Source organism: Augochlora pura, chromosome 11 (assembly GCF_028453695.1).
Source record: "Augochlora pura isolate Apur16 chromosome 11, APUR_v2.2.1, whole genome shotgun sequence".
Lineage (NCBI taxonomy): Eukaryota > Metazoa > Arthropoda > Insecta > Hymenoptera > Halictidae > Augochlora > Augochlora pura.
The window spans coordinates 326,652-350,888 of NC_135782.1; the positions used below are offsets into that span (position 1 = coordinate 326,652).

The 24,237-nt window shown below is 33.9% G+C and overlaps 7 protein-coding genes across 14 annotated transcripts; 5 read left to right on the top strand and 2 right to left on the bottom strand.

The window, feature by feature from the left end:
* Positions 1 to 27: 27 nt before the first annotated feature.
* Positions 28 to 2,286, bottom strand: Cstf50 (cleavage stimulation factor subunit 1 Cst50). The gene is made up of 4 exons (XM_078193825.1): positions 2,156 to 2,286; positions 1,062 to 1,962; positions 863 to 956; positions 28 to 754 (listed from the first exon to the last, which is right to left on the bottom strand). The coding sequence occupies exons 1-4, from the start codon at positions 2,224 to 2,226 to the stop codon at positions 510 to 512; spliced, it is 1,311 nt and encodes a 436-aa protein (XP_078049951.1). The 5' UTR covers positions 2,227 to 2,286; the 3' UTR covers positions 28 to 509.
* A 210-nt stretch (positions 2,287 to 2,496) lies between these two features.
* Rpp20 (ribonuclease P protein subunit p20) lies at positions 2,497 to 3,286 on the top strand. The gene is made up of 3 exons (XM_078193827.1): positions 2,497 to 2,684; positions 2,910 to 3,078; positions 3,151 to 3,286. The coding sequence occupies exons 1-3, from the start codon at positions 2,505 to 2,507 to the stop codon at positions 3,267 to 3,269; spliced, it is 468 nt and encodes a 155-aa protein (XP_078049953.1). The 5' UTR covers positions 2,497 to 2,504; the 3' UTR covers positions 3,270 to 3,286.
* Positions 3,287 to 3,394: 108 nt separating this feature from the next.
* On the top strand, positions 3,395 to 4,519 carry LOC144476700 (transmembrane protein 203). The gene has a single exon (XM_078193828.1). It carries the CDS (start codon positions 3,402 to 3,404, stop codon positions 3,816 to 3,818), a length of 417 nt encoding a protein of 138 aa, XP_078049954.1. The 5' UTR covers positions 3,395 to 3,401; the 3' UTR covers positions 3,819 to 4,519.
* Positions 4,520 to 4,704: 185 nt separating this feature from the next.
* On the top strand, positions 4,705 to 10,459 carry LOC144476697 (uncharacterized). Its single transcript, XM_078193824.1, has 10 exons — positions 4,705 to 5,016; positions 5,081 to 5,191; positions 5,535 to 5,748; positions 5,821 to 6,034; positions 6,106 to 6,370; positions 6,458 to 6,610; positions 6,671 to 7,249; positions 7,349 to 7,761; positions 7,849 to 8,047; positions 8,188 to 10,459. The coding sequence occupies exons 2-10, from the start codon at positions 5,164 to 5,166 to the stop codon at positions 8,331 to 8,333; spliced, it is 2,211 nt and encodes a 736-aa protein (XP_078049950.1). The 5' UTR covers positions 4,705 to 5,016; positions 5,081 to 5,163; the 3' UTR covers positions 8,334 to 10,459.
* Positions 10,460 to 10,572: 113 nt separating this feature from the next.
* Stc (nuclear transcription factor, X-box binding stc) lies at positions 10,573 to 16,470 on the bottom strand. Of its 2 annotated transcripts, none has more exons than XM_078193822.1 (10): positions 16,344 to 16,470; positions 14,176 to 15,681; positions 13,929 to 14,102; positions 13,465 to 13,854; positions 13,106 to 13,387; positions 12,740 to 13,030; positions 11,955 to 12,418; positions 11,317 to 11,847; positions 11,148 to 11,254; positions 10,573 to 11,080 (listed from the first exon to the last, which is right to left on the bottom strand). In XM_078193822.1, the coding sequence occupies exons 1-10, from the start codon at positions 16,345 to 16,347 to the stop codon at positions 10,972 to 10,974; spliced, it is 3,858 nt and encodes a 1,285-aa protein (XP_078049948.1). In that variant the 5' UTR covers positions 16,348 to 16,470; the 3' UTR covers positions 10,573 to 10,971. The 2 variants fall into 2 exon arrangements, with proteins under 2 accessions (XP_078049948.1, XP_078049949.1); XM_078193823.1 differs by having other exon boundaries at positions 15,763 to 16,383.
* A 676-nt stretch (positions 16,471 to 17,146) lies between these two features.
* Gcn5 (Gcn5 acetyltransferase) lies at positions 17,147 to 20,934 on the top strand. Of its 7 annotated transcripts, none has more exons than XM_078194686.1 (6): positions 17,147 to 17,648; positions 17,728 to 18,705; positions 18,791 to 19,351; positions 19,438 to 20,162; positions 20,243 to 20,446; positions 20,812 to 20,934. In XM_078194686.1, exons 2-5 carry the CDS (start codon positions 17,735 to 17,737, stop codon positions 20,434 to 20,436), a joined length of 2,451 nt encoding a protein of 816 aa, XP_078050812.1. In that variant the 5' UTR covers positions 17,147 to 17,648; positions 17,728 to 17,734; the 3' UTR covers positions 20,437 to 20,446; positions 20,812 to 20,934. The 7 variants fall into 7 exon arrangements, with proteins under 7 accessions (XP_078050812.1, XP_078050813.1, XP_078050814.1 ...); XM_078194687.1 differs by having other exon boundaries at positions 20,793 to 20,858; XM_078194688.1 differs by lacking the exon at positions 20,812 to 20,934 and adding an exon at positions 20,524 to 20,609.
* A 1,006-nt stretch (positions 20,935 to 21,940) lies between these two features.
* On the top strand, positions 21,941 to 23,806 carry LOC144477191 (actin, clone 403). The gene is made up of 4 exons (XM_078194694.1): positions 21,941 to 22,088; positions 22,203 to 22,581; positions 22,691 to 22,926; positions 23,039 to 23,806. Exons 1-4 carry the CDS (start codon positions 21,963 to 21,965, stop codon positions 23,426 to 23,428), a joined length of 1,131 nt encoding a protein of 376 aa, XP_078050820.1. The 5' UTR covers positions 21,941 to 21,962; the 3' UTR covers positions 23,429 to 23,806.
* The last annotated feature ends 431 nt before the right edge of the window (positions 23,807 to 24,237 follow it).

Below are 24,237 nucleotides of genomic sequence, written 5' to 3' on the forward strand. Positions count from 1 at the left end.
CAAAATACGAAACGCAAAGTGTGTCCGTTTATTTAACGTTCCTAATTTTTCCAACGAGAACTTTTTTATGATCGATTACTTACCTCTACACTTAAAACAAGAAAAACATTTTGAGCCGTTTAATTTCAAGTATTATAGTCGACCATTTAATGGACGCATCAATTGCGTCTCTTGTCATTTCGTTACATATTTTCAGCATTACTAAATGTTAACATTCATATAAATTGTTATCAAAAGAAAATAACGTCAGCTTTACTTTAACGAGAAACGAAGCGGATATGTACAATATTTAAAATTAAATTGCATATCGTTTCGATCAATGTGTCGTACTTCGAGGTACGATAGCAGAATATATGACCATCAAAGAACTGATTGTACAATGTCTCTTGTACAAACTTACATATATTCTTATATCATATATTGTTGTCTGTTAATTATTTGCTGCAGTTTTTTCTCTTGGTACTTTCGCGCTTAGAACTTCTATCTATCCTCTTCGTATCAATATCGGTCTAATGAGTTGGCATTCTTCTGAACCAAAATCTTGCTCTGAAATCGTCGCTACATGTCAAGAATGCTGGAGCAGTTGGTGAATGCACAATCAGTCGCACTGGGCCATTGTGTCCCAATGACAGTAATTGTTTTCTAGATGCATTTCGAGAATTCCATGCACAAAGCGACGTTGTTGCTTCGTCAGGAAACATTACGTAATCTTCAGTGTGATTAAATATAGCTTGTGCTTTGTGCTCTTGTTTGCCTATCGAAAGGTACCAATTAACAACCAATAAAAGAATTATAACTCTGCGTATCTATATAGTACAAATTTCGAGTATACTTTCGATGTATTCGGAATTCACCGTTTTACCTGTAGTTCCAGCACCTGTATACGCTATCAAACATCTGCTAGTGGACAGCTCCCATAATTTTATCAAAGAATCTTTTCCTGATGATAGTAAATACTGAAACCCACAGACATAATCAAATTATAAGACTCTGCATTGAAATATCGTATCTCAATTTCGTATAATACAACAAAAATAAATTACTTTCTAGTTTCTACAAACCTTTCCATTTCTTGTAAACGTTACTGAACATACTTCATAACCATCGTGAGCTTTTACGAACGTATTTATACATCTATTCGAGACTACATCCCATAATTTTATGCTCCCATCTTTACCAGCTGATGCATAAGTTTTTGCATCTGGAGAATATTTGATACTAGTTATTCCAGCAGTGTGTTGGTGGCTAGGTATACTACATACGAAGCACTGAGCTGTATTAACGTTGTACAGTCTTACAACAGGGTGGTTAGTTCCAACAACTAGAAAGTCACCGGTTGGATGGAAAGATAAACATCGTATCTGATCCGCATCTGTAATAGTTCTGAATGCTTTTTTAACACTGGCCTTGCTAAAATCGAACAGTTTAATGGAAAAATCTCTGCTGCCGGACACAAGAATGGGTTCCCTTGGATGAAACTCTAAACAAGTGACTTCCTCCAAATGATCATACAATGTTCTTATAACAGGATGACCACCTGTTTGATCACCAGGTGCCATTTCGTCCGGAGCTGACTTAGCTAACATTCTATCAACATCTAAAATTTTAATTGACGCGTCCACTGATCCAGTTGCTATTAGTTGGCCATCTGCAGAGAACGCTCCTGCTCTGCAATTTCCTTTGTGCGAGGTAACATAAGCAGTCTCGTATTGTGCTGGTTCTGGAGCTTGTGTTTGAGCTTCCGTTTCAAACTCCAAATCAAGACCAGGCCCCAAAGTATTATCAAATGTTGATGAAAATGTAGATACATTACTTGTATCCTTTTTAGTACGGTCAGGTTCATGAGCCAATCCGATCAACATTAAATGAAGTAATCGGTCCGATGGAGGACACGGCGGTTCAGCTTGAATTATATTTGATAGTTGCACAGCCAATGTTTGATGTCCATCGTAAAATAATTGACTGAAACATTTGTTACATTGTATTACTATTTTTTTTTTACGATTTCTATAAAAAATATTAATATGCATATAACTTTTGATAAAATAACCCTGTAGAAGACAAAATAGTACAAGTTATAGTTACTAGTACTACCAAGGAACATTAACTAATACGAGTATATGGAGAAAGGAAAAGAATAAGAAAAATATGCAACCTGATCATGAGCCTGTAGAGTAATTCTCTGCTTTTTATAATATTTTTCGGGTCTACCTCGGGTTCCTTCATTTCGTTGAAATTCGGTATTTTATGATGATACACGCAATTCGAACGGTTTCCGGTAGAACGCGCTAAATCGTTCTCTAAACGCCCATCAATCGATGCCTCCAACTTTTAAGGTTATAAATCGTTGTTTTCAACTGATTTCAACAAGCAAATTTATCATTTAATTTTTACACGAGTTATTTAATTAGCCTATCAGTTTGCTTGGATAGAGATCTTTGTCGATCAGAACGAAGTATTGCACGCGAAAAGTTAACAGAAAATCGCATACAGTAACTGTCAGAATGACCGATGTGCTCAAGTGTTCGGGGGCTAGTTCGAATTTTTTGAACGAGAGAAACCCGCCTAGAATAAAACGTAGGAAGTTGTTGTCTTCGGACTATACTATTAAAAAAAGACAACCTTTCGGTCTATTAAGAAAACGGGACAAAGATATATTTGTTACTAATAAAACGAATATTAAGGTAATAAATTTTTTTACATTATAACCTTGTCTTTTGCCACTGTCAACAGTAACGAAAAATAAAAGCTTAGTATTAAATAGATCGGCACTACAATTTGTTATTATTTTTATATTCAGGTAGTTCAATGATCAACCGATTGAATATATATTTGTTATTCTATTCTTATTAATAAAAGTAATTTGGTTCATTCTAATTGAATTTTTCTTATGAATTTTATGATACAAGGCACAGCTGAAAATATGTGAGAAACTTCTTAACAGTGATGCCTGTGAAGTTATCATTCATGGTCTTGGAGCTGCTGTACTTAGAGCTTGTAATTTAGTTCTGCAGTTGAAGGAGATTCATTACGGTGGAATTGAATTAGATGTTAAGACTTCTACTACATCTATCATTGGTACATAATTATTCAAAATTGTTATTAATATTACATTCTTGATAACAATAATAATGTTATGTTTTATTGTAGATGACTTTGAACCCCTTCACGATAATGCCGACTATGAAACAATTAATAGAAATAATTCTGCCATACATGTGCGTGTATTTAGAAAGTTTTCTGTAGGTAAACTCAAGTATCACGAATAGCGGTACAAGGTTCAAGAAAGTTTGATGGATTATCATGGTACAATTATAAATAATAGACGAAAGATTGTGATATGATAAAGAAGAAAGTAAATCAATTTGTGTTGGATACATTTCTAATCCAAAGCTATCAAGATGATGTTTTCTTTGAATGAACTAGTAGATTGGTTAGATCTAACAATATTTGAAATATGGATAAACTTAGTTTCATTGGCAATGTTCACAATGCTACTGGCTTTAAAACTAGATGATAATTATTTCTTTGGTAACACAGGATGGTGGATAGTATTTTCGCCTCTCTTTGTCGCAGATGGGTTGAACACTTACTTCTGTGCAATTATTTTCATGAGAATGCGTATGGAGGGAGGGCTAATTAGAGGTGCTAATTACAGAGCACTTCGAAGTCTCACAACGCTACTATTGTTATTCGTTTTTAAATATCTATTATGTAAAAAATTAACTGGGCAAAGCACTCTGGAATATTCGGAAATGATGAGTCCTATATTCATCCTTTGGCAATTAATCGCAATTAGAGCATGTCTGCGCAATTGATTTCTACGAGTTACGAAACATTCGTATAATTTACAGTATTTATAATTAACAGAACAAAAAAGAAACATGAGTAGAACCGTTCCGTGAAATTTATAATATGAATAACACATTTAGTATAATACAATAATTGCATAATAATAATTTCATGAACAAAGTTTTATTTTTCTTCTTTATGTTCTTTGAGTTTAACATGCAGATTTTTCATCATACTTGTTAAAAATTAACTTTGTACAATATCATTATTATGTACATAATAAAAAAACTTCAGGATACTGCATTTTAATAAAAGGTGTTTGACTAGAACAAACGTTTTTTAATGTTACTTCAAAATCGTATTATTCATAATTAATTAGTCACAGCCGACAACAATAATTTAACACAAATGTTTCTAGAACAGTAATGGCCAAATACCACCTGTAGTATTCACTTTTAGATCAATAGTATGAAACTTCAATAAATTAAGTATTTGAAATGCCATGCTATTTCAATAGATGTAGCACAGTAAGTACATTCTTATTGTTATAAATGGATGAACTTTGCATCATACTGCAGTGAGAAACGTGGATATCGTCGATTCGACAATTGTCAGTTTTTAATGACTTATTACAAAACAATTATTTGTTTTGACATTGATACTAAAAAATTTTGTTCAATTATATTACATTGGTTATAGGTTGATGTAGAGGTAAAGATGAACAATAATAATAATAATAAAAAAATTAATACCATTTCAAGGATTTATTGAACAGATTTTATAAAAATTTTCAAAATATTTCAATATAGAGAAATAACAATTGTTAACTCAGTCTATACGAAAAAATTGTTCGATTTGAACGAATTCATTCCATATATGTAAATAATTTCTACAAAACGATGCAAGAAAAAAAAATAGTGTTTTTAAAAATTAGTGTTGTCAATTTTTCAAAGATAAAGCTGATGCATGTGTAATTTATACGTAATAGGGAGGTAATAATAAACAATGATACGAGATTAATTCGATATATTTAGTACATGCTCTATTTAAATTCTAAAGATAAACAATCGACGAGCGTCAAACTCACTACAGTCTGAGCTCTCCCTCCAATCCTCTTTGTATAAAATCAATATTTCTCACAGGAAGGTAAGAGAAAGGGACGGGACGACGGGACCGAGAGTGTCCGCGACCCGGAGGAGGGATGCAAGTCCGGCTACACTATAGGTAAAGCCTGTTGCTGCTACCACAATTTCAAAGCTCGTTTTTACGATTACCTGATCGGTTCCAGTTGAGAGAAACGACGATTATCTGTCATAGTTCAACGTTTAGAATAAGCATTAGTGATGTGCTGTGGACACCAATCTAGAGATTATGGATAGGCTGACTAATTGGACTTATGGTCAGTTTTATTTATTCTACAATTATTCTTTATATTTCAAATGATTAAAATATGAAATATTTTAATGTTGTTCAATGAATTATTAAAAACCGTGCGATGATAGTAACTTTATCTGTTATCTAGTGTCAAGTGGTAGAAAGAAATTAATTTATCTTATGATTATTTTAAAATTCTAACATGTAAATACTGTGGTGAATATTTATTTTAATAGCTTTGTTGATTAGCTCCGCGAAATTTATAATTATTGCAATAGGAATCCTTAATCTTTACAGCTTATATAGTAATTATAAGTATAGTAATATTAAGAATGGATAATGTTCAATAATTTCTGCTTTATCAATAGATATGAATGAAACATCAGCAGCACCAAATTCTGGACAAAGCTGTATTTCAAATTCATCCACATCTGCGGTCTTTGAAAAGTTTCTAGTGGTCTCTCCATCATTGACTTCTGTAAACCAGGAACTGAAATGGATCTTCCTTCTACACGCATATGGTTTTGCGTGCTTCTTTTTTGTACTTTCATCTTACACATTTTTATCTATTCTACATATCAGGTACTAAGAAACAAACCTCTTAAAAAAACTTATACAGTGGAATTACAAAAAATCTATCTTGTCATTTTTCAGGTCTCTCATATCAAACCGATCTTACATGTCAAATACTAATATGTTTTTATGCATATTCGGGGCTTCGAGAGCACTTTGTCTCTTTATAGATCCGTACAATCTCAAAAAATCTTTTGTGCCAAAGTTTATAGGATCGATAGCGTGGAATCTTGGATTCCCTTATATAACATATGCCTTTAGTCTTATACAATTGACTTTCCTACAACTAACTCAGGTAATATGAACACTACTATAATTAAAATGTTAACAAAAACAGACTTTACATACAACTGGATAAAATTTCAGCTTAAGTTTGGACCACAAAATATACAAAGGGATTATTGTGTAAATTTAATTATGGCAGTACATTTTTTTCTTGTAATTGCCACCAACATCGATCTAACTTCCCCAAATTGTTATGTTGTATATTACATGGTTCAGTCCGTGTTCCTTGTCTTAAGCATCCTTTTGTATCTATCGTTCCTACGTGCAGGATACAAGATAGTTCGCTTATTAAAAGCAGTGCCGAGTAGCATGTTGGCGAGAGACAATAACGCTAGCGATCACAAAGGTATAATCTCCCGAGTTGCTTTCAATTTTTTAAAAGCCGAAACATTTAAACAAATATTTTTAAATTAAACACTTAATATTCTCCAAGGTATCATGCAACTGGCCATGTTAGCACCTTACGGTAACTTAGCATCGTCCGTTGCTGCCGCTCTAGTACCTACCTTGCTCAATCCTAAGACTAAGAGCATAGAAGAAACGGAACCTCCCACTTTCGTGATCGAATCTGAGAAAAATTGTAAAGGTAAAAATATTAGTTCCCTTACTGAATTGAAATAAGATACCGGTATTTTTAATATTACAGATCGACTTGCAAAATTATCTAAAAAGGAAGAGCAACTACAAAAAGATTGTAAGAAATTTTGCAGATATTCATCGCAACAAGACGAAAATTCAACGCCTGTGTCCACAGTACCAGAAGTGTATGTTCGACCTCCGACACCAACACCTTCGGCAGCTAATTTGCCTATAATAACGGTATCTAGCCCAAGTCGTAGAAGCTCCGTTGGTAGTAGACGGAGTAGCGACGCCTCTAGATCCTCGCGAAGAAATTCCGAATGCAGCGTTCGATTTATGAACGACGAGGACGGTACTATGCCGGAACGTCGATTAAATTTGGATTTTAGCGCTAGAAATTCGCCCGATATCGATCGTAGACGATCTCCGGATAGAATGTCCAGGAGACACTCAGAGAATGTTACTCCTGTAGGAAGCATAAAAGATCTAAGACGATGTTCCGATTTTACGCATGAAAAAAATAGGGGTTCCCAATTTGCGGCTAAATTGAAGCGTAACAGCGATTTTGGAAATAGAACACCTAGAAGAATGTTACCGTCTAACGAACATTACAGATTACCCAGAGTTGTGGATTTAAGTCCTGCAGGTAACATAGAAAAGCACACATGGATTTCAAAATGCAACTGAAAATATTTATTCTGTTAGCGACAATTGTATAATTCGCTTGTTTAATTTTACGCTTTAGACTCAAGACGTAATTCGGATATCAGCGGAATCATTTCGAAAAGCGAGCTACGTAGAAACTCAGACATTTCTTTTCGTCGTAATTCTGAGATGATTCAAATTAAACCATTGAATTTGAACCGTCAGAGCAGTGACATAAGCATTAGAACTTTAAGTAGAAGCCCTACTCACGGTCGTAATATAGTTCCTGAAAAAATAGAAATACAGGAAAAGTCCGAATCAGACTCAGATCAGCCTGATTGTAGCGAGAAGGCAGTCTTAATGGCAGAAAAGATCAAAAACAAAGAGGACGATGGAAAAGGGCGCAAGAAAAGTTTATCCTGGAAAAATGAAAAGGGAAAAGAGGAAGTCGGAGAAATAACCGTAGAGACTACGCTGCTTCCTGAAACTACTGCAATCGATACAAAGATCACGGTAGTTTCATCAGTTGCATCAATTTAAATTATAATCTTATAAACTAATGGACTTAGTTTTATTGTATACGTAAATGTTTGCTTTCAGAGCAGCGATTTTACGCTTCATTCGATATTAAATCACATCGCGTATGTAGACAGGTCGAAATCTGATACGCGTCTGCATATACTCGAAGCAAATTCAAAGAAGATGGAAATTCGAAAAGTATTAAATGTAATATACGTAACTGCAATATTAGGAATCATTTTATGCGTTGCAGATATTGCACGTATTTTTGGTCCATATGGTAACTTGATTTTTTTACATAATAATATGAAACGGGTCATGTAAAAATTGTGAATGACAATTTTATGCATTTTTAATTACTTCAAATCACTTGGTTTTGCTATTAAAGATGAACATTCTTGATTTTTTACGTTGTTTTAGGACTTTTAGCCGAGAGAGTAAGGTATGGTATACAACCAACCGCATCACAGTATCCGAAACCTTGGCCATGGTTCGTGTATCAGACATTATGCAGAGGTATAGAACTAATAATGGGTTGGGCAATGGCAAGTATTACACGTGACTAAGTTCAAAACATCAGTACCTAAATGATTACCTTAATTATAATGTACATGGGAAACGAGGTAATAATCCTTACATTTAAAATAATGCATCAGTAAGCGATGAATCAAACCAAAGATTTCTAAGACTATATATATATATATATATTTTACTTGTGTTCCTACTTCGAAACATATATCAATACATCGTAATCGTGATATTCTCTAATTAATAAGTTTGTTAATATTTTTGTACATCTTGCAGTTTGATAATTGAATGATATTCATTATTAAAATCTTTCAAAGAGAAAAAGACAGAAGAATGAGAGATTTCTTTCGTTTTACAAGAGTTACAATAACTCCTTTTTGTTATTTACTATTGGTTCGTTGTTATAGTAAAGTTGCATTTATCATAGTTATATGGATGGCGAACAGAAAATGTTATTCAAATAAATATAGCAATAGATGAACATGCCAATTCCATAAAAGAACATGTTCTAGCTCTAATAGCTTATACACATGTATAAAAATATATATACAACAAATGTATATCATGTTTTTAAAGAAGCTTTACACAAAAGATATTCTTCTAAAGAATATATTTTGATTGATAAATATTTCTATTCTTCGAATTAGATTAGTTTGAAAAAAAAGTATTATTTTAATAATATCTTAGGTTTCTCACTTCCTTACTAAATTCTTACAAAACAATGTGTTGAAACCTAAAACAAAAAATCTTTTCACATAGGAATAATATTAGTGAATCTTGAGAAAGGAAGAAAACAAAAAGAGACTACTTTTTCCTACTGAAATAACCTGGAATATAAAAACTATAACGTAGTATTATGTATATGAAATCACAAAAAATCGTAAATAAGGAATTTTTACTCTACATCTACTGCACCAAGTACATAATACTGTTAGTAGTAATAATGATAATAATACCAGTTCAACATTGAAGTGCCCTACTATTAAATGTTTAACAAAAATCCTTGATAACTGATAAAAAAAAATCATCCTATTTACAAATGCAAGTTTTAACAGTATTTTGATTCTATATGTGATACACGATTTACCTATATAGTATAGACGATCCTTTTATGTCTACTATTATACATATATAAGTGTCAAATAAGAAGAATGTGTTACTGTATAAACTAAGAGACTCGTCAAATATCGATTATTACAATGTTACAATAATTCGTTTGTGTATTTGTTACTATCGGTCTATCCTTTCAATAGATATTTCTAACAATATTAGTTGCTTTTATTCGGTTGCAGCTGCATCTATTTATATGAAATTCTAAAATTACGTTTCATTTGACAATGATTGCTATAGAATCTACAATTAAAAAATAAATTATACGTACCTAACATGCATGGAGAAATTTTGTTGATTACTTACTGGAAACTACAATAATTTTTAGTATACGTATAATGTATCATCAATGTTCAATATACCAAATACTTGTGTTACCTATATTTAAATGTTTATAAAAATCGACTCGATTGTAGTAGTCTTATACACGTATAGATGGATATTTATATACGAACCCAATGTATATATGATTACAAATGGTATCGTTTGAATTAAACTGATTCAAGCTGTTCAAAATGGTGCATAATAAATCACTATTTTTATTGACGAAAATAATATTATTATAATCCTGTGCTATGTTTGCAAAGTTAAGTGCATATGTCGCAAAAATGTTGGAACCAACTTATAAAATGAATTATCTAATAAAAACAGTCATTTACGAATTTAAGTTTACATAATATAATAATCATGTACCTAAATAGAAATTACTATGTAATGAAATAAGATTTTGATAGAATTATTTCTGTTGAAGTAGATTGTAATAGACGCAATTTTTGGTCAGTAACATAAACCTAATCATAAACGATTATAATTTGATGAGAATAATTTTTATTCCGCTTCTGTTTGTGATATTGATAACTGTATAGCAGCAGATAATGATCATTGTATCCTGTTGTTGATTGTTTCCTCATTTTATGACATTGTTGTTTCGTAAATATGCCACAGGTAATAAAACAAATGTCAAAAGAAATAATGTGTAAACCATAAAAAGTCTTAGATCAATAAACATCTCTCTAGTCATTGTTGTGATTAACATTTTTTCTTTTTAATGATAATATACGTTCTTCCCAATTTTTTTTTTATTAGCTGATTATAATACTTGCAACCTTGTTTTTATACGTAGACAAAATAAAGGTCGAACGTAGATGATATATATCATTGAACGTAAATGAAACAATTATATACATTAATAATTTTATTCTCGTTATTATCTAATTTTTTCAATTTCAATACAGTGATATTTCAAATATAGTTTAACAACTTACATGTATGTAGTATTACAAGTGTTGACGCTTTACAAATAAGATTATACTGAAACGATTATGGTTTGTTTTTCGAAAAAAGATAGCTGAAGTCGTAATAACTGGCTCGTGTAACTGTACCCCTGTGTTGCCAATCTTAAATAATGGGAGCAGGATTGACAGCTATTATCGCTCGAGATACATTCTTTAGAAAAACAGATAATAATTAATTATACCTAGCAACACTAATTTTCCCGTATCGTGTTACTAACTGTATATGATTCGTATTACACTGTACATGATACATCTATGTACAATAACAATATTAGCCTTTGTAGTCAAAGTAATCTATTTCTGGTTCTGCCTCTGGCATTTTTGTATTTGACTGTATTTCCATTTTTTGGTTCTTTTTCGTGGGCAGTGATAATATCGTCCTAATAGGGAAAAGAGAAAACATTAATGAATTACTAACGAACATGCTTATCTCTCTGGAATACATACTTTACAGATCCATCCGATCTTGAAGTATTCAACATCGGACCAGGAACTTTTCTCCGACCATTTTCTCGTTGCACGATTTCCAATAAACTATAGCTTGGCAACCAACACTGTAATGAAATGATTAAAATAATATCATTATATTATCATTAAAAATATAAAAAGGTATTACCTTGTCCTTTACAGCAGTAGCAACAACATTTCTTTTAGGCTCCTGATCATATGCTTGACTTTCACAACCAAAATGCTCGCAGGACTCGTGAATGAAATGACGTTTGTCTTTATTCATAATATCAAACGAATAACTACGGGATTTCTGTTTCGAAGTCTTTGCTAAGTGAACCAACTCGGTTAACTTTTCATGAACCATTTGACAAAAGAGTGGATCTTTCTTGGCCCATTGCTTCATAAAATCACTGTATCGTGGCATCAATTTTCCGCTCAAATCTGGGTTTACTATTTGCAAACCTAATGCTAATCTACGATTTCGTTCTATCAACCTACATTCCTCGTTACATTCTAATGTTTTCAGTTGATTCTGTTTTTTTGCACCCTGACCAAACACCTCTTCCAAATCGACCGAATGACCTAGCTGCATATCAGCCATTTTACTAGCCAATATACTACTCGCTATTCTTTGATATTCTTTCGAATTATCTGCACAAGCACGAGAAGTAGTTCTATATCCGCATTGGCATGTTACCTACGTAAAATAGTATTTGTTGTTTAAAAAAACAATTACATATTCGACTGTATGTACATGTATAATATGTCAAGCGTACACGTATGTACATGTCGGTAATTAATTACCTTCACCATTTCTTTACACGGCGTGTCTAGACATTTACCATCGTGGCATGGAGCGGCACAAATGTGTCCACACATTTCTCTTGGAATGGTACACGGTTGAGTACATAGTTGCCCAGGTTTCTCACATGGCCCAGGATGACAAATAGTGAGACATTTGTGTCGACCGCAGGAAATAGGCTTATTACATGGCAAACCGCATGAAATTTCATTAACGTAACACGGTACTGCTTTACGAAGCTCGTGTTTGCCGTGACACCACCTTTGAGTAAGAACAGTGCAAAGAGGACACGTAGGCTCGTTATGACAATTGTGAAACACTTCGTGTCCACAGGAATGCTGACGAGAACAAGGCCTATCGCAAACAGGTCTCCTGGTACCGCAGGGAACTGGAGGATATATCACAGCAGCTCCACACTCGCAATACAATTCGTCGAAACTACTACGCCAACAAGGTTGACATCTTCCTGCGTTAGCAACATAATATTTCTTGTGTTATTGCTAGGATACAGATTTTATGCAGTCGTGTAAAAAATAACTTATAAATAGTCATTAAAGCAGCAGAAAAACATCATCTTTTACAATACAGTAAATTCTCTTGAATTGTCCTTCAACTTATAAACAGATCGACAACCACAACAACGAGCTACGAGACTCGAATAGTCGCATCTACTCTTCCCAAATAGTCTATTTTTGTTTACAAGCTGCGAGAGATATTTGGAGAGAATTTACTGTAGATGCAGATAACTTTTGTTTTGCATAAACACCTAGTTGTTGCAATACAATACCTTTATGACAAGTTTGTTCACATTTGTGTTTACCACAGCTCAAAGTTTTAGAACACATCAAAGGACAAACGTGTTCTACTTCTATGCAACACAGCTGATTACATTTATGCTTGCCGCAAGATCTTTTTTTTGTACATCTTTTTTCACATCGAGCATCGTCAGCTTTCGATATTAAATCTTTACAAGCGACTTCTCTATCCATGTTTCCGCATCGACATTTGACGTCTGTAGTCAAATCACAAACAGGACAATCTCCTTCGTGACATTTTGCTTTGCAAATATGAGGATTATCTAAAGAAAATTTATGTTTAACACGTTATCCTTCTTGAAATACAATATTTATCGTTTTGGTTTTAAAATACTTACTTGGTTGACCACATTTTAGATTTTTTGAGCATACTTTGTCACAAATCGGAATTGGGTCTAAACAAGTTTCTCTTTTATCAGTCAACAATGTTTGCCCGCAGCAACAGGTTGTCACTTTCTCTGGGGTCAGACTACATGGCTCGCAAGCATCTGGATGACACAGCTTTGTGCACGTATGATTACCGCAGTCTAATAATTTACTGCAAACGCTTTCGCAAGAGTATGTGAGCGAAATATTATTTTGACAAATAATTTTTCTTTTGTCTTTACCGCAATAACATTCTGAAATTAAGTTTATATCGATTCTATGCATTAAAGTAGCTAAGTTACAAAGTTGTTATTAAATTTAAATTTTGTACCTTGTTCAATTGTCTTCTCACAGCTTGGACATTCTCCGTGATGACACTTCCTTTCACATTTATGGGCACCACAACTTAAATCCTTATCGCATGTAGCATCGCATAACAATAACTTGTGCGAGCAACACTGTACCGTTCGCGATGTTTTACCACAGCCGCAGTATCTTGTTACCATTGCTATGCATTGTGGACAAGATCCGGGATGACAGAGAAGTGTGCATTTGTGTGGACATGTATTTTTTGATAATGTTCTACCGCAAACTTCTCCGCAGGAATGTGCAATATCTCTACGATTCCATTCTGGGGCCCTTGTCTTGCCACAGAAGCAGAAATACTCGTCGGGTATTGTTATACTTACATTTTGACATGCTGGACATCTCCAACCATTCTCTAAAAAAAAAATTAGACATTCAAGGTCGGAACAAATACAATATTGATTTGTTGCTTATCATGTAGCCACTTACCCGCTTGCGAAGATTTTGCCCACTTCTTAACACATTTCAGATGTAAAACATGATAGCAATTAGAGCATGACCAAATATAATCATTCTGCCTAATATATTCACAACAAACTAAACATTCTAATTGTCCTCTGTTCAATTGATCAGTCAGTCTTTCTTTCTGGCTCGCATCATCATCTAAGTAGAACAATGTTGAAATATATTCCACAGGAGTCTAATTTGTTTAATTATAATTAAGTTCTATACATACCAAGTAGAGGTCTTCTATTTTGTATTCGTTTTTGAAAACTGCCCTTTTCAGCAATTTCTGCTTTATTTCTCCAATTTTCATTTCCCTTTTCTTTATTATCAAATATATTATTTTTGTTTCTATCCCTTTCTTTGAATGTTTCAGTTTTATCACCTTTTCTGTGTTCTTTAAATCCATTACGCCCTTGATGAATGTACCCTTTTTCTTTAATTTCCTTCATTCCAATTTTATTAGTTTCTTCACTAATATCTTGGCTAGTTTCGTTACTGTCTTTGTAAACACATAATTGTACGTTCCTATCCTGATGCTTATCTTCAGTGGAACTACCTTGCCAAGTTTCATTCTGCCCTTGATAATTGTGTCTTCTTTCTCTGTAACCGTATTCTTCCCTACTGTGTCTAGTATTATATGGATATTTCCTTATATTCTTATGGTATGTGTTCAATTGTTTCGATCCTATATTAGAGTGCGTAAATTCTTTGTCCTCGCTATTAGACTGTTTAATGCCATTCAACTGCACATTATTGTCTTTGGTAATAGTGTTTCTTTTATCTCTGTTTTCACTCGGTAATTTCTTATTTTTATGCAGATTTGTGTCTATACTGGAACATGAGTCTTCCTTGCTTAAACTCGATACATCTTGTACATTTGTTTGCAATTTGTCAGAGTAATGCTTATTAGTATAATATTTATTACCTTGAAACTTGTAAGAACTTCTACCTCTCTGATGATAAGAGCTGGTATATCTATTTTTTTTATAAGATTGATCTTGTCGTTCTTCTTTGACCTTGTAATTCCTTTTGTTTTCATATTGCTTTTGCTCGTGCTTGTTTACATCATCAACAGAATGTTTATTAATCGTTGTTTCTTCTTCCTTAAATTTTGTATCTATGGTAGAAGAATCGATACGGTTAGCGGTACAAGGAACTCCCATATTTTGAGATTCAAACTTTTTATTGGCAGATTTGCTGTTTAAATTTGGCACAAATTCTCGAGCTGTAGCATGTAAATTTGAGTCTCTTGTCACAGTAGTCACAACTTCTTTCATTTCTTCCACATAATTCTGTTTAATTTTAGGTACATTGGCGTCGTAATCGTTCCTCCAATAATCAGCAGTGGGTACAAAGTAATTTTGTGGTGCAATATCTTTTGGTAAGCGTTGTACATTAGTTGGAGTTTGCTGGTTATCAGTGATATTTCTTAAATCATCCTGATAACTACTACCGCTCGACACAATGTTGGGCATTACATTTGCATTCGCATGGTACAAAGTAGTTGGACAATTTTGATGGAACACAGTGTCATTTTGGACATAAAATTCACGATTTTCCCGTGCATAATCATTACTCACATTGTTAGGGAAATATGTCCAGTTTCTTGTTGCAGGAGCAGCAACATTTTGATTGGAATATAAATAATAATGTTGATCGTCCGGCTCCGAATACGAACCATCCCACGTAGCCATAATCTTCTCGATTTCACACGTGTCTTTCAGAATAACTTTCACTGTATGTGCGAAAATGATAAATCAAAAATAATTTTGTTTGTTGCTTTCGTGTCGTTTATTATACCGACAAATACTTATACCGCAAGTATGGTTAAGTTATTCCCTGCCGAACCTTTTAAAATTGTGCTTCTTACACTCGATCTTATCACTTGACGATTTTACGAAGATTATCAGGAATGATTGCAATGTTATTGCACAATAGTATTGCACAATGAACAAAAATTATGGAGACTTTTCAATCAATGTGTAAAGAGAAAAAGAGAAAATGTGTCAGCGTTAAAAAAGAGTCTGTTCACGGTAGTGTCTGGAATGATTTTGAATATTGAACGATATTAAAATCAAACGATAATATCTTATCGAAGTCGCACAACCCAACAAACAGTAAACTTTATTGTGAATAAGAATACAAAAATGGTGTTGAAAATGAAATTTTATAATATATTCGGAACAAAATATAACGTTGAAGACCGATCAAAATCACAAGAGAGAACTTCAAAATCTCGGACTACAAGGATAGGCACATATGTACGCACATGCACAATCTTTCTTATACATATGTGGCATGTATCATACTATATTACAAGCGTTTTTGCAGTAGCAGAATTCTTTTCAAAACTTTCAATGTTGTCGTACGTGACCTCAAAATTTTGGACCTACTTACACATAAACGATGCTTGTATATATCGTTTTTGTTAGTTTTTGTAAGTTGATTTCTCTGTCCTTTACGATCATCTCCCTAGCTAGATGAAAGAAGATGAAGAGACTGTGGTGCTAGAAATTGGAAACGTTGAAAAGCGCGGCGATATTTGAACTTTAATACGGCAGCAAACGGTGTTCAAGTAATATATGTATGTACGCGTTTGTGCATCTATATGTATACGCAATTTCATTAATTACATATTGTGCAATGAATCTATTGTATACGTATATTGTTGAGAATGTATTTCTCACGTTCCCTTTAGTGTACGTCGAGAAGTAAGCTGGCGTTGTAGTTCATTATGTAACTTAAAGCGAAACACAACGATGTGACACCAAACTTGCACAATCACTGCGTTTTACGTTATTACGTTCAGATTGCCGCAATAACATCAATAAATTGTTTCAATTGAAGTTCGCGAAAGTTAAGAGATGCTCGCGAAAATATATAGAGACATGGTGGAAATGACTTTCTCAGTTCCACTCCATGCATTCATGGAATTCAGTGGATTCATGAAATATGAATTTCTCATGTACAACATTTTAAATTCACCGCGTTCTTTTTTTAGGGTCTGTATAGCGTTATCGCGTGCTGTGGTGAAATGCTCAAACTATTAGCTAAATTACTGACAGTCGATATCGTCTAACAGCTTGAACATTTTGTCACTACTCCAATTGTCGCTGTATTGGATCCCGATTGAAGCTTACTTGTTTTCTCGATAGAACTTTCGGAATCGTCCACACATGCGCATATACGTAGATCAGTGTACACTGTAGTACATCCACACGTACGTATCGTCGCGTGTGCACAATTGTGCGCGGTGCAGGCGTGTAGGCGTGCAGGTGCCTGCAGTGTCGCTCGCCTAAAAACATTAATTGTAAACAAATAAGGAGATAAAAGCAAATAAAAAATAATTCACGGGTACGGAATTGTTTAGGAGAATCTACAGTGTCGATATCGAGTACGAAACTATACACGTGAAATTGGATGTCAGTTTCTTTCTTGGAAAATCATTTGGTTGTATTGGATGCATTTTACAATTGTGTTAGCTAACCTCGTGCGTGTGTTCACGGTATATAATGTAAACAATGAGCGAAAACCTTATTGCAGAAAAAAAATAGATAATTCTTTTTAATACGCATTTAGTTTGAACATATTCTTTCGTAAGTGTACATCGTATTTTTTTTTTCTTTTACACATTATTTTGACGACTATTGCAAACGGTTTCGTTATTTGTAAATTTCACATTTACATTGTCGTTCGTGTAATGTAAGTTTTATTTAATAAATACTATAGAGTGTATTTAAAAAGTGCGTTTAATAAAGCCAAATTGTAATATTGTTTCTAGCTAAATAATGTCAACTGAGGAAACGAATCGCAGTACAACATTACAGTCAGTAGAGGAGAATAATCAATCTGTGACCAGTACATCCCAACATGCTGGGAATAGTAGAGAACCTAATGCTGTTAGACCACAGGAACAGAGTAGCCGGCAAAATAGTCTTCAAAGGATACAACAACGAAAGCAGCAAATGTTAAATTTGCCGCAGATGAAAAAAATATTGAAAATTGCAGCTTACAGCGCTTGTAAAGTGGAAGATTGCAAATGTATAGGCTGGAAGAACCCTCAACTGCTCATAAAATCCCCTAAAACTGACACTCAGCAACCAATCATTAATTTCTTTGATCCATGCAAAAGCTGCACTCATGTTTTAGAAAATCATGTTTCTCACTTAACTAATCAGTCAGAAGAGGAAATCAATAAATTATTATGCATGGTTATCGATGCTGATAATATTTTTTTGGGGTTACAGAAGGAAGAAGACCCTGATACCAAAAAAGTTTACTTTTATCTATACAAACTCTTACAGAAATGCATACAGTCCATGACGAAACCTACGATAGAAGGTCCTTTAGGGCAACCACCCTTCGAAAGACCTAGTATTGCAAAGGCAGTAATGAACTTTGTAGCATATAAATATGGCCACTTGCCGCAAAGAGATATGCAAGCAATGTGTGACATGGCAAAGATGTTTTTACATTGTTTAAATCATTGGAACTTTGATCCTCTTAGTGCTAGAAGAGGAACTATTAGTGTGGAGGATGCTCCTGCTTATAAAATTAATCATACACGTTGGTTGGTATTTTGCCATATACCAGCATTCTGCGATTCTTTACCTCATTATGACACATCTTTGGTATTTGGTCGAACCTTTGTTCAAGCCATCTTCAAACCAGTTTCTAGACAATTATTGGATAAGTGTCATAACGAACGAGATAAATTGGCACCAGAAAAAAGAGTAATAGTTCTAACGCATTTTCCTAAGTATGTAGAAACATTTTTTTTTTTGTCTATCCAACTAGGATTTCATTGAATTATATATTATGAAATAAGTGTACCTTGTTTTTAGATTTCTATCAATGTTGGAAGCAGAAATTTACGCGGACAATTCACCGATCTGGGATCCGGAATTTAAACAAGTGCCTGCTACTTATTTACAAACTGCGTTAGAATCGAAAACGAATCAAGGAAGAAGAACTGGTGAATTTGAGAAGGTTACAGTTACTCCAAACGATAAAGATAATTACACAACGATTAATATAAGTCCTGGTATGAAAAAAGTTCATGAGAAAAGATCGCATTCCGAAGGACGTACAGACGTAAAAAGAAGAAGAAATGAAGAAGTTTTCGAAGATTTACCAGAAGAAACTGTAGCTGAAATTGTAGCGACTATTAACGATCCTAACTATATGTGCGGACCTGATGCAGTTTTCCCGCCGAATGTTCCCAGAGATGAAACTGCTAAAATTGAGGAGAGCAGAAAAATTATCGAATTTCACGTTGTTGGGAATAGTTTGACGCAGCCAGTGTCCAAGCAAACTATGCTATGGCTAATTGGATTGCATAATGTATTTAGTCATCAATTGCCAAGAATGCCGAAAGAGTATATATCTCAGTTAGTTTTTGATCCGTAAGTGTAAAAAATATTTTGAAAATCTTCAAGTTTGTTTGTGGATACCTTTCGAATTTTCAATCAAAATTATCTTGCATTTTTAGAAAACATAAAACATTAGCTCTAATAAAAGATGGCCGACCAATCGGTGGTATTTGTTTCCGAATGTTTCCTTCTCAGGGGTTTACAGAAATAGTATTCTGTGCTGTCACAAGTCAAGAACAAGTTAAAGGCTATGGTACACATTTAATGAACATGCTGAAAGATTATCACATCAAAAATAATATATTGCATTTCCTGACTTTCGCAGACGAATTTGCAATTGGATATTTTAAAAAGCAAGGTTTCAGTAAAGATATTAAGATACCTCGATCAATGCATCAAGGTTACATCAAGGACTATGAAGGTGCCACGTTAATGCACTGTGAATTGAACGCTAAGATCGTATACACCGAGTTTACGGCTGTTATAAGGAAACAAAAGGAAATTATTACAAAATTGATTCATCAAAGGCAACAAGAAATACAGAAGGTTCATCCCGGTTTAACATGTTTTAAAGAAGGTGTCAGAGGAATTCCTGTTGAATCTATTCCCGGTATTCGTGAAACTGGTTGGAAAAGTTACGCCCAAACGAGAACGAGAGGAGTAGCCAAAGGAACACAAGGACCGGAGCCGATGGAGGCATGCTTAGACATTACTGATTCATTATATAATGCCTTGAAAAACGTTTTGAACAGCGTCAAAAATCATAGTACGGCGTGGCCTTTCTTAAAACCTGTAGATAAAAACGACGTGCCAGATTATTACGATCACATTAAATATCCCATGGGTAAAGGCAACATAAGAATAACTTTGATAAGCTGTATCTATACTCTAAACAGACCAGTACGCTTGACTTTTATGTTCTAGATCTGAAGACCATGACCGATCGATTAAAAGCGCGATACTATGTGACAAGAAGATTATTTATTGCTGACATGACTCGAATTTTCACCAATTGTCGTTTGTATAATAGTCCGGACACTGAATACTATCGATGTGCTAATGCTTTAGAAAAATATTTTCAAACGAGAATGAAAGAGATTGGCCTGTGGGATAAATGAAATTTGTTATGTAAGGAAGAGTTACTTTGTTTATAAAATGTTATTGTATTTTGTACGTATATTTACTTGTAAATATATAATTTTCAGAATTATAAATTAAAAAAGAGATATTTATTTGTTTTTTTGTTTGCTTTTTTATTTATTTATCAGTAAAACCTTTGATTTTTACGAATACTACGATAGAATAGTTGATTCCATGTATGTATGTGTATTGCACTCTAAGAAATTGTTGAAAATAGGATACACAGCAAATTAAGACTAAGCTAGGTAGTTAATTTCACGGCCTAATTATAAGCATTAGTCGAACAGTTAATTAAGAAATGTAATACACCGATTATAATGAGTCCTTTGCCCAGTGATTATTCTCTGGAACAGTGAATTCTGAAAATGCGTTAATTCTGGGAGACTTGGCGTGCCGAAACATTTATTCACTCTACATGTGGTAGCAAGTTAATTCCTTATAACTAAATTTATAATTAAACTGAAACCAATTTGAAGTTGAAGCAAACGTGAATATGCACATATGCCTTATTTCTATACGGGTGAGTACACTTTTCAAATATCAAAGGAGAATCTAGGATAATGTACAGTACTTTACTCGGAAATCAAAATTTGTAATCGTGGTTGATGTGATCTCTACATTATAGTTACTAAATATATTATTAAATAAGCCATGAGATTTACAATTGACATGGCGAAAATGTTATTGAGCTGGAATTATCTTGATAGCGTCTTGCAACAAATTACATTCTGTAACCTGAACGAGTTCATTCGCGTCGAGTAAAGTCTTAAGCTGAGTTTCGCTTTCTTTAATAAGCGTGTTCCTATTTATTTTTATAAGATCTCAAATATAATTGAGAAACACCAATGTGTATTCTTCCAGTTACTTCTTAAGAGAATCTTACAGAACCAAAGAGACAAGGAAATAATCTTATGCTCTACTTCATACGAACTCTGTGCCTAATTGGCATATATTAAAAACCAATTAAACTTTCTTATAAGGTATTCGTCTCAGCTTTTGTATTAGACGCGGTGTTAGTACAGTTACACGAATTTCAAAGATCTGCTCAACTTTGAAATGAACCTCTACTTTGTCTAGGCTACTGGACATAGTATTTTCTATTTAACAAGAGTAGTAAAGTACTGACAGAACTTTCCTACATACCTCTATAAGGAATTTGTAAAAGATTTGCTAAATAAGTTATAAAAAATAATCTGCTTTGAACACGGGCAATAATAATAATAAAAATAATAATAATGATTTGCCGTATTATTTTCAGCACAAATTGGTTTACTGGACCATAAGCAACAGTATAAAATATAGGCACAAGTGGGCAGAGGCAGACTAAGAGGGGGAGTCAATATAAAGCAGCTGCATTCTTTCACCGAAACAATATTGGAGGAGGCATTGTACTGTTAAGATAAGTACTAAATCTAGTTGTGGAAGAAGGTTTCCTTGTTTTCGATAAGTAATTGAATTTTACTCTTCTTATAAGTAAGAAGAAATTAATCAACTACATTTTACAATGTGTGACGACGATGTGGCAGCTTTAGTAGTTGATAATGGATCAGGAATGTGCAAGGCAGGATTTGCAGGAGATGATGCTCCACGTGCAGTGTTCCCTTCTATCGTGGGAAGGCCACGATACCAGGTACAATAGCTTTCTTCGTAATATTCTCCTCAGTGAAATTAGCAGACTTTACTTTCTCAAAACTTCTTGTACTATTATTTTCTAATTGAATTTCATTTGGCAAAAATGATACAGGGTATCATGGTTGGTATGGGACAAAAAGACAGTTATGTGGGAGATGAAGCTCAGAGCAAACGTGGTGTTTTAACAGTAAAATATCCAATTGAACATGGCATTGTGACAAATTGGGACGACATGGAAAAAATATGGCACCATACATTTTACAATGAATTGCGAATCGCTCCAGAAGAACATCCTGTACTTCTGACAGAAGCTCCATTAAACCCAAAAGCCAATCGGGAAAAGATGACACAAATCATGTTCGAGACATTTAATTCTCCAGCAATGTACGTTGCTATACAAGCAGTTTTGTCACTTTACGCTTCAGGACGTACTACCGGTATTGTATTAGATAGCGGTGATGGAGTCTCGCACACGGTGCCGATTTACGAGGGTAAGAACAATCTTACCGACTACCTTGTTCACATACATACATCTAAATTGTACACTCGCGATTTTAATGTTCTTAAAATATTTTATTATCTTTTCCCTATTTTACTTAGGATATGCATTACCGCATGCGATTTTACGTATGGATTTGGCTGGACGCGATTTAACGGATTACCTTATGAAAATTCTGACAGAGAGAGGATATTCTTTCACAACGACCGCGGAACGTGAAATTGTCCGAGACATTAAAGAAAAATTGTGCTACGTTGCTTTAGATTTTCAACAAGAAATGGCCACAGCGGCTGGTTCGAGCGCTCTGGAAAAAAGCTATGAACTACCGGATGGTCAGGTACAACCATTTAATTACTAAATATATAAACGTATATATTTATTTTTCGAAAAATAACCATATTAAAAAAAAAATGATGAAAGAAACAGAAAAGCAACACGTCGTATTTCAGGTGATCACGATCGGTAACGAACGCTTTCGATGTCCAGAAGCGATGTTTCAGCCAAGTTTCTTGGGCATGGAATCGTGTGGTATACACGAGACAACTTACAATTCGATCATGAAATGTGATGTCGACATACGTAAAGACTTGTACGCGAACTCAGTGTTGTCGGGCGGTACCACCATGTATCCAGGTATAGCGGATAGAATGCAAAAGGAAATAACGGCATTGGCACCGTCTACAATGAAGATCAAGATAATCGCGCCTCCGGAAAGGAAGTACTCGGTCTGGATCGGTGGCTCGATCTTAGCCAGCTTGAGCACCTTCCAGCAAATGTGGATTTCGAAGCAGGAGTACGATGAATCGGGGCCGTCCATCGTGCATAGAAAGTGTTTCTAATTTGTATGCTAATTCCTCTATAATCGTTTATGAAACTAAACTTATACTTGTATCTATCACAGTTCGGTTCTGGTTTTTACAAAAAATGTCGATACGCTGTACGAAATAATCTTATTTATTCAGCATCTCTTATTCCTAAAATGTAACTCGATCGTATTATATATATACAGATCATTTCGTAAGGGTGGGTTGATTCGTCGTAATTGTTTTAAGCCCATTGAAAATCTTTGTTGTGTTATTTCGTAATTTCGGATTTTCCATGTTTATTGAGCCACCATGCAGTTACGAAACTACCTGTATATGCAATACCGATAATATATGTATTATATATTATGTAATTTAATAAATATATTTTACATATATTATATCTCAATTCGATTAAGTTCGAAATATGTACGCATTTATTTATACTAGTGTACACATCTAAACGTGTTGCATAAACGTACGTACATGGTTTCGCACACACAATTTGAAACATATGTATAAACGTCATACACTCATATTATTTACACCCAGTACCGAAGAGTACAATTTGTAGGAGTTGAAAATCTCATCGATTCGAAATCTGTTGAGAAGTCATATATATATACACATAATGAAATGGCGAAGCTTCGCGAAATAATCAAATTATTAAAGTTCATAAACAGATGTAGTTACTTTTTACGCATTTCAAAGTACACAATCGAGAAAATTTTGAATAACAATAAAAAGCTGTTTGACAAAGACACAAATTGTGCAAGATCCATAAACAAATTTGCTATTTACTTTGTTTAATGTAAAAAAAGAAGATAAGACCGTATGTACAATAT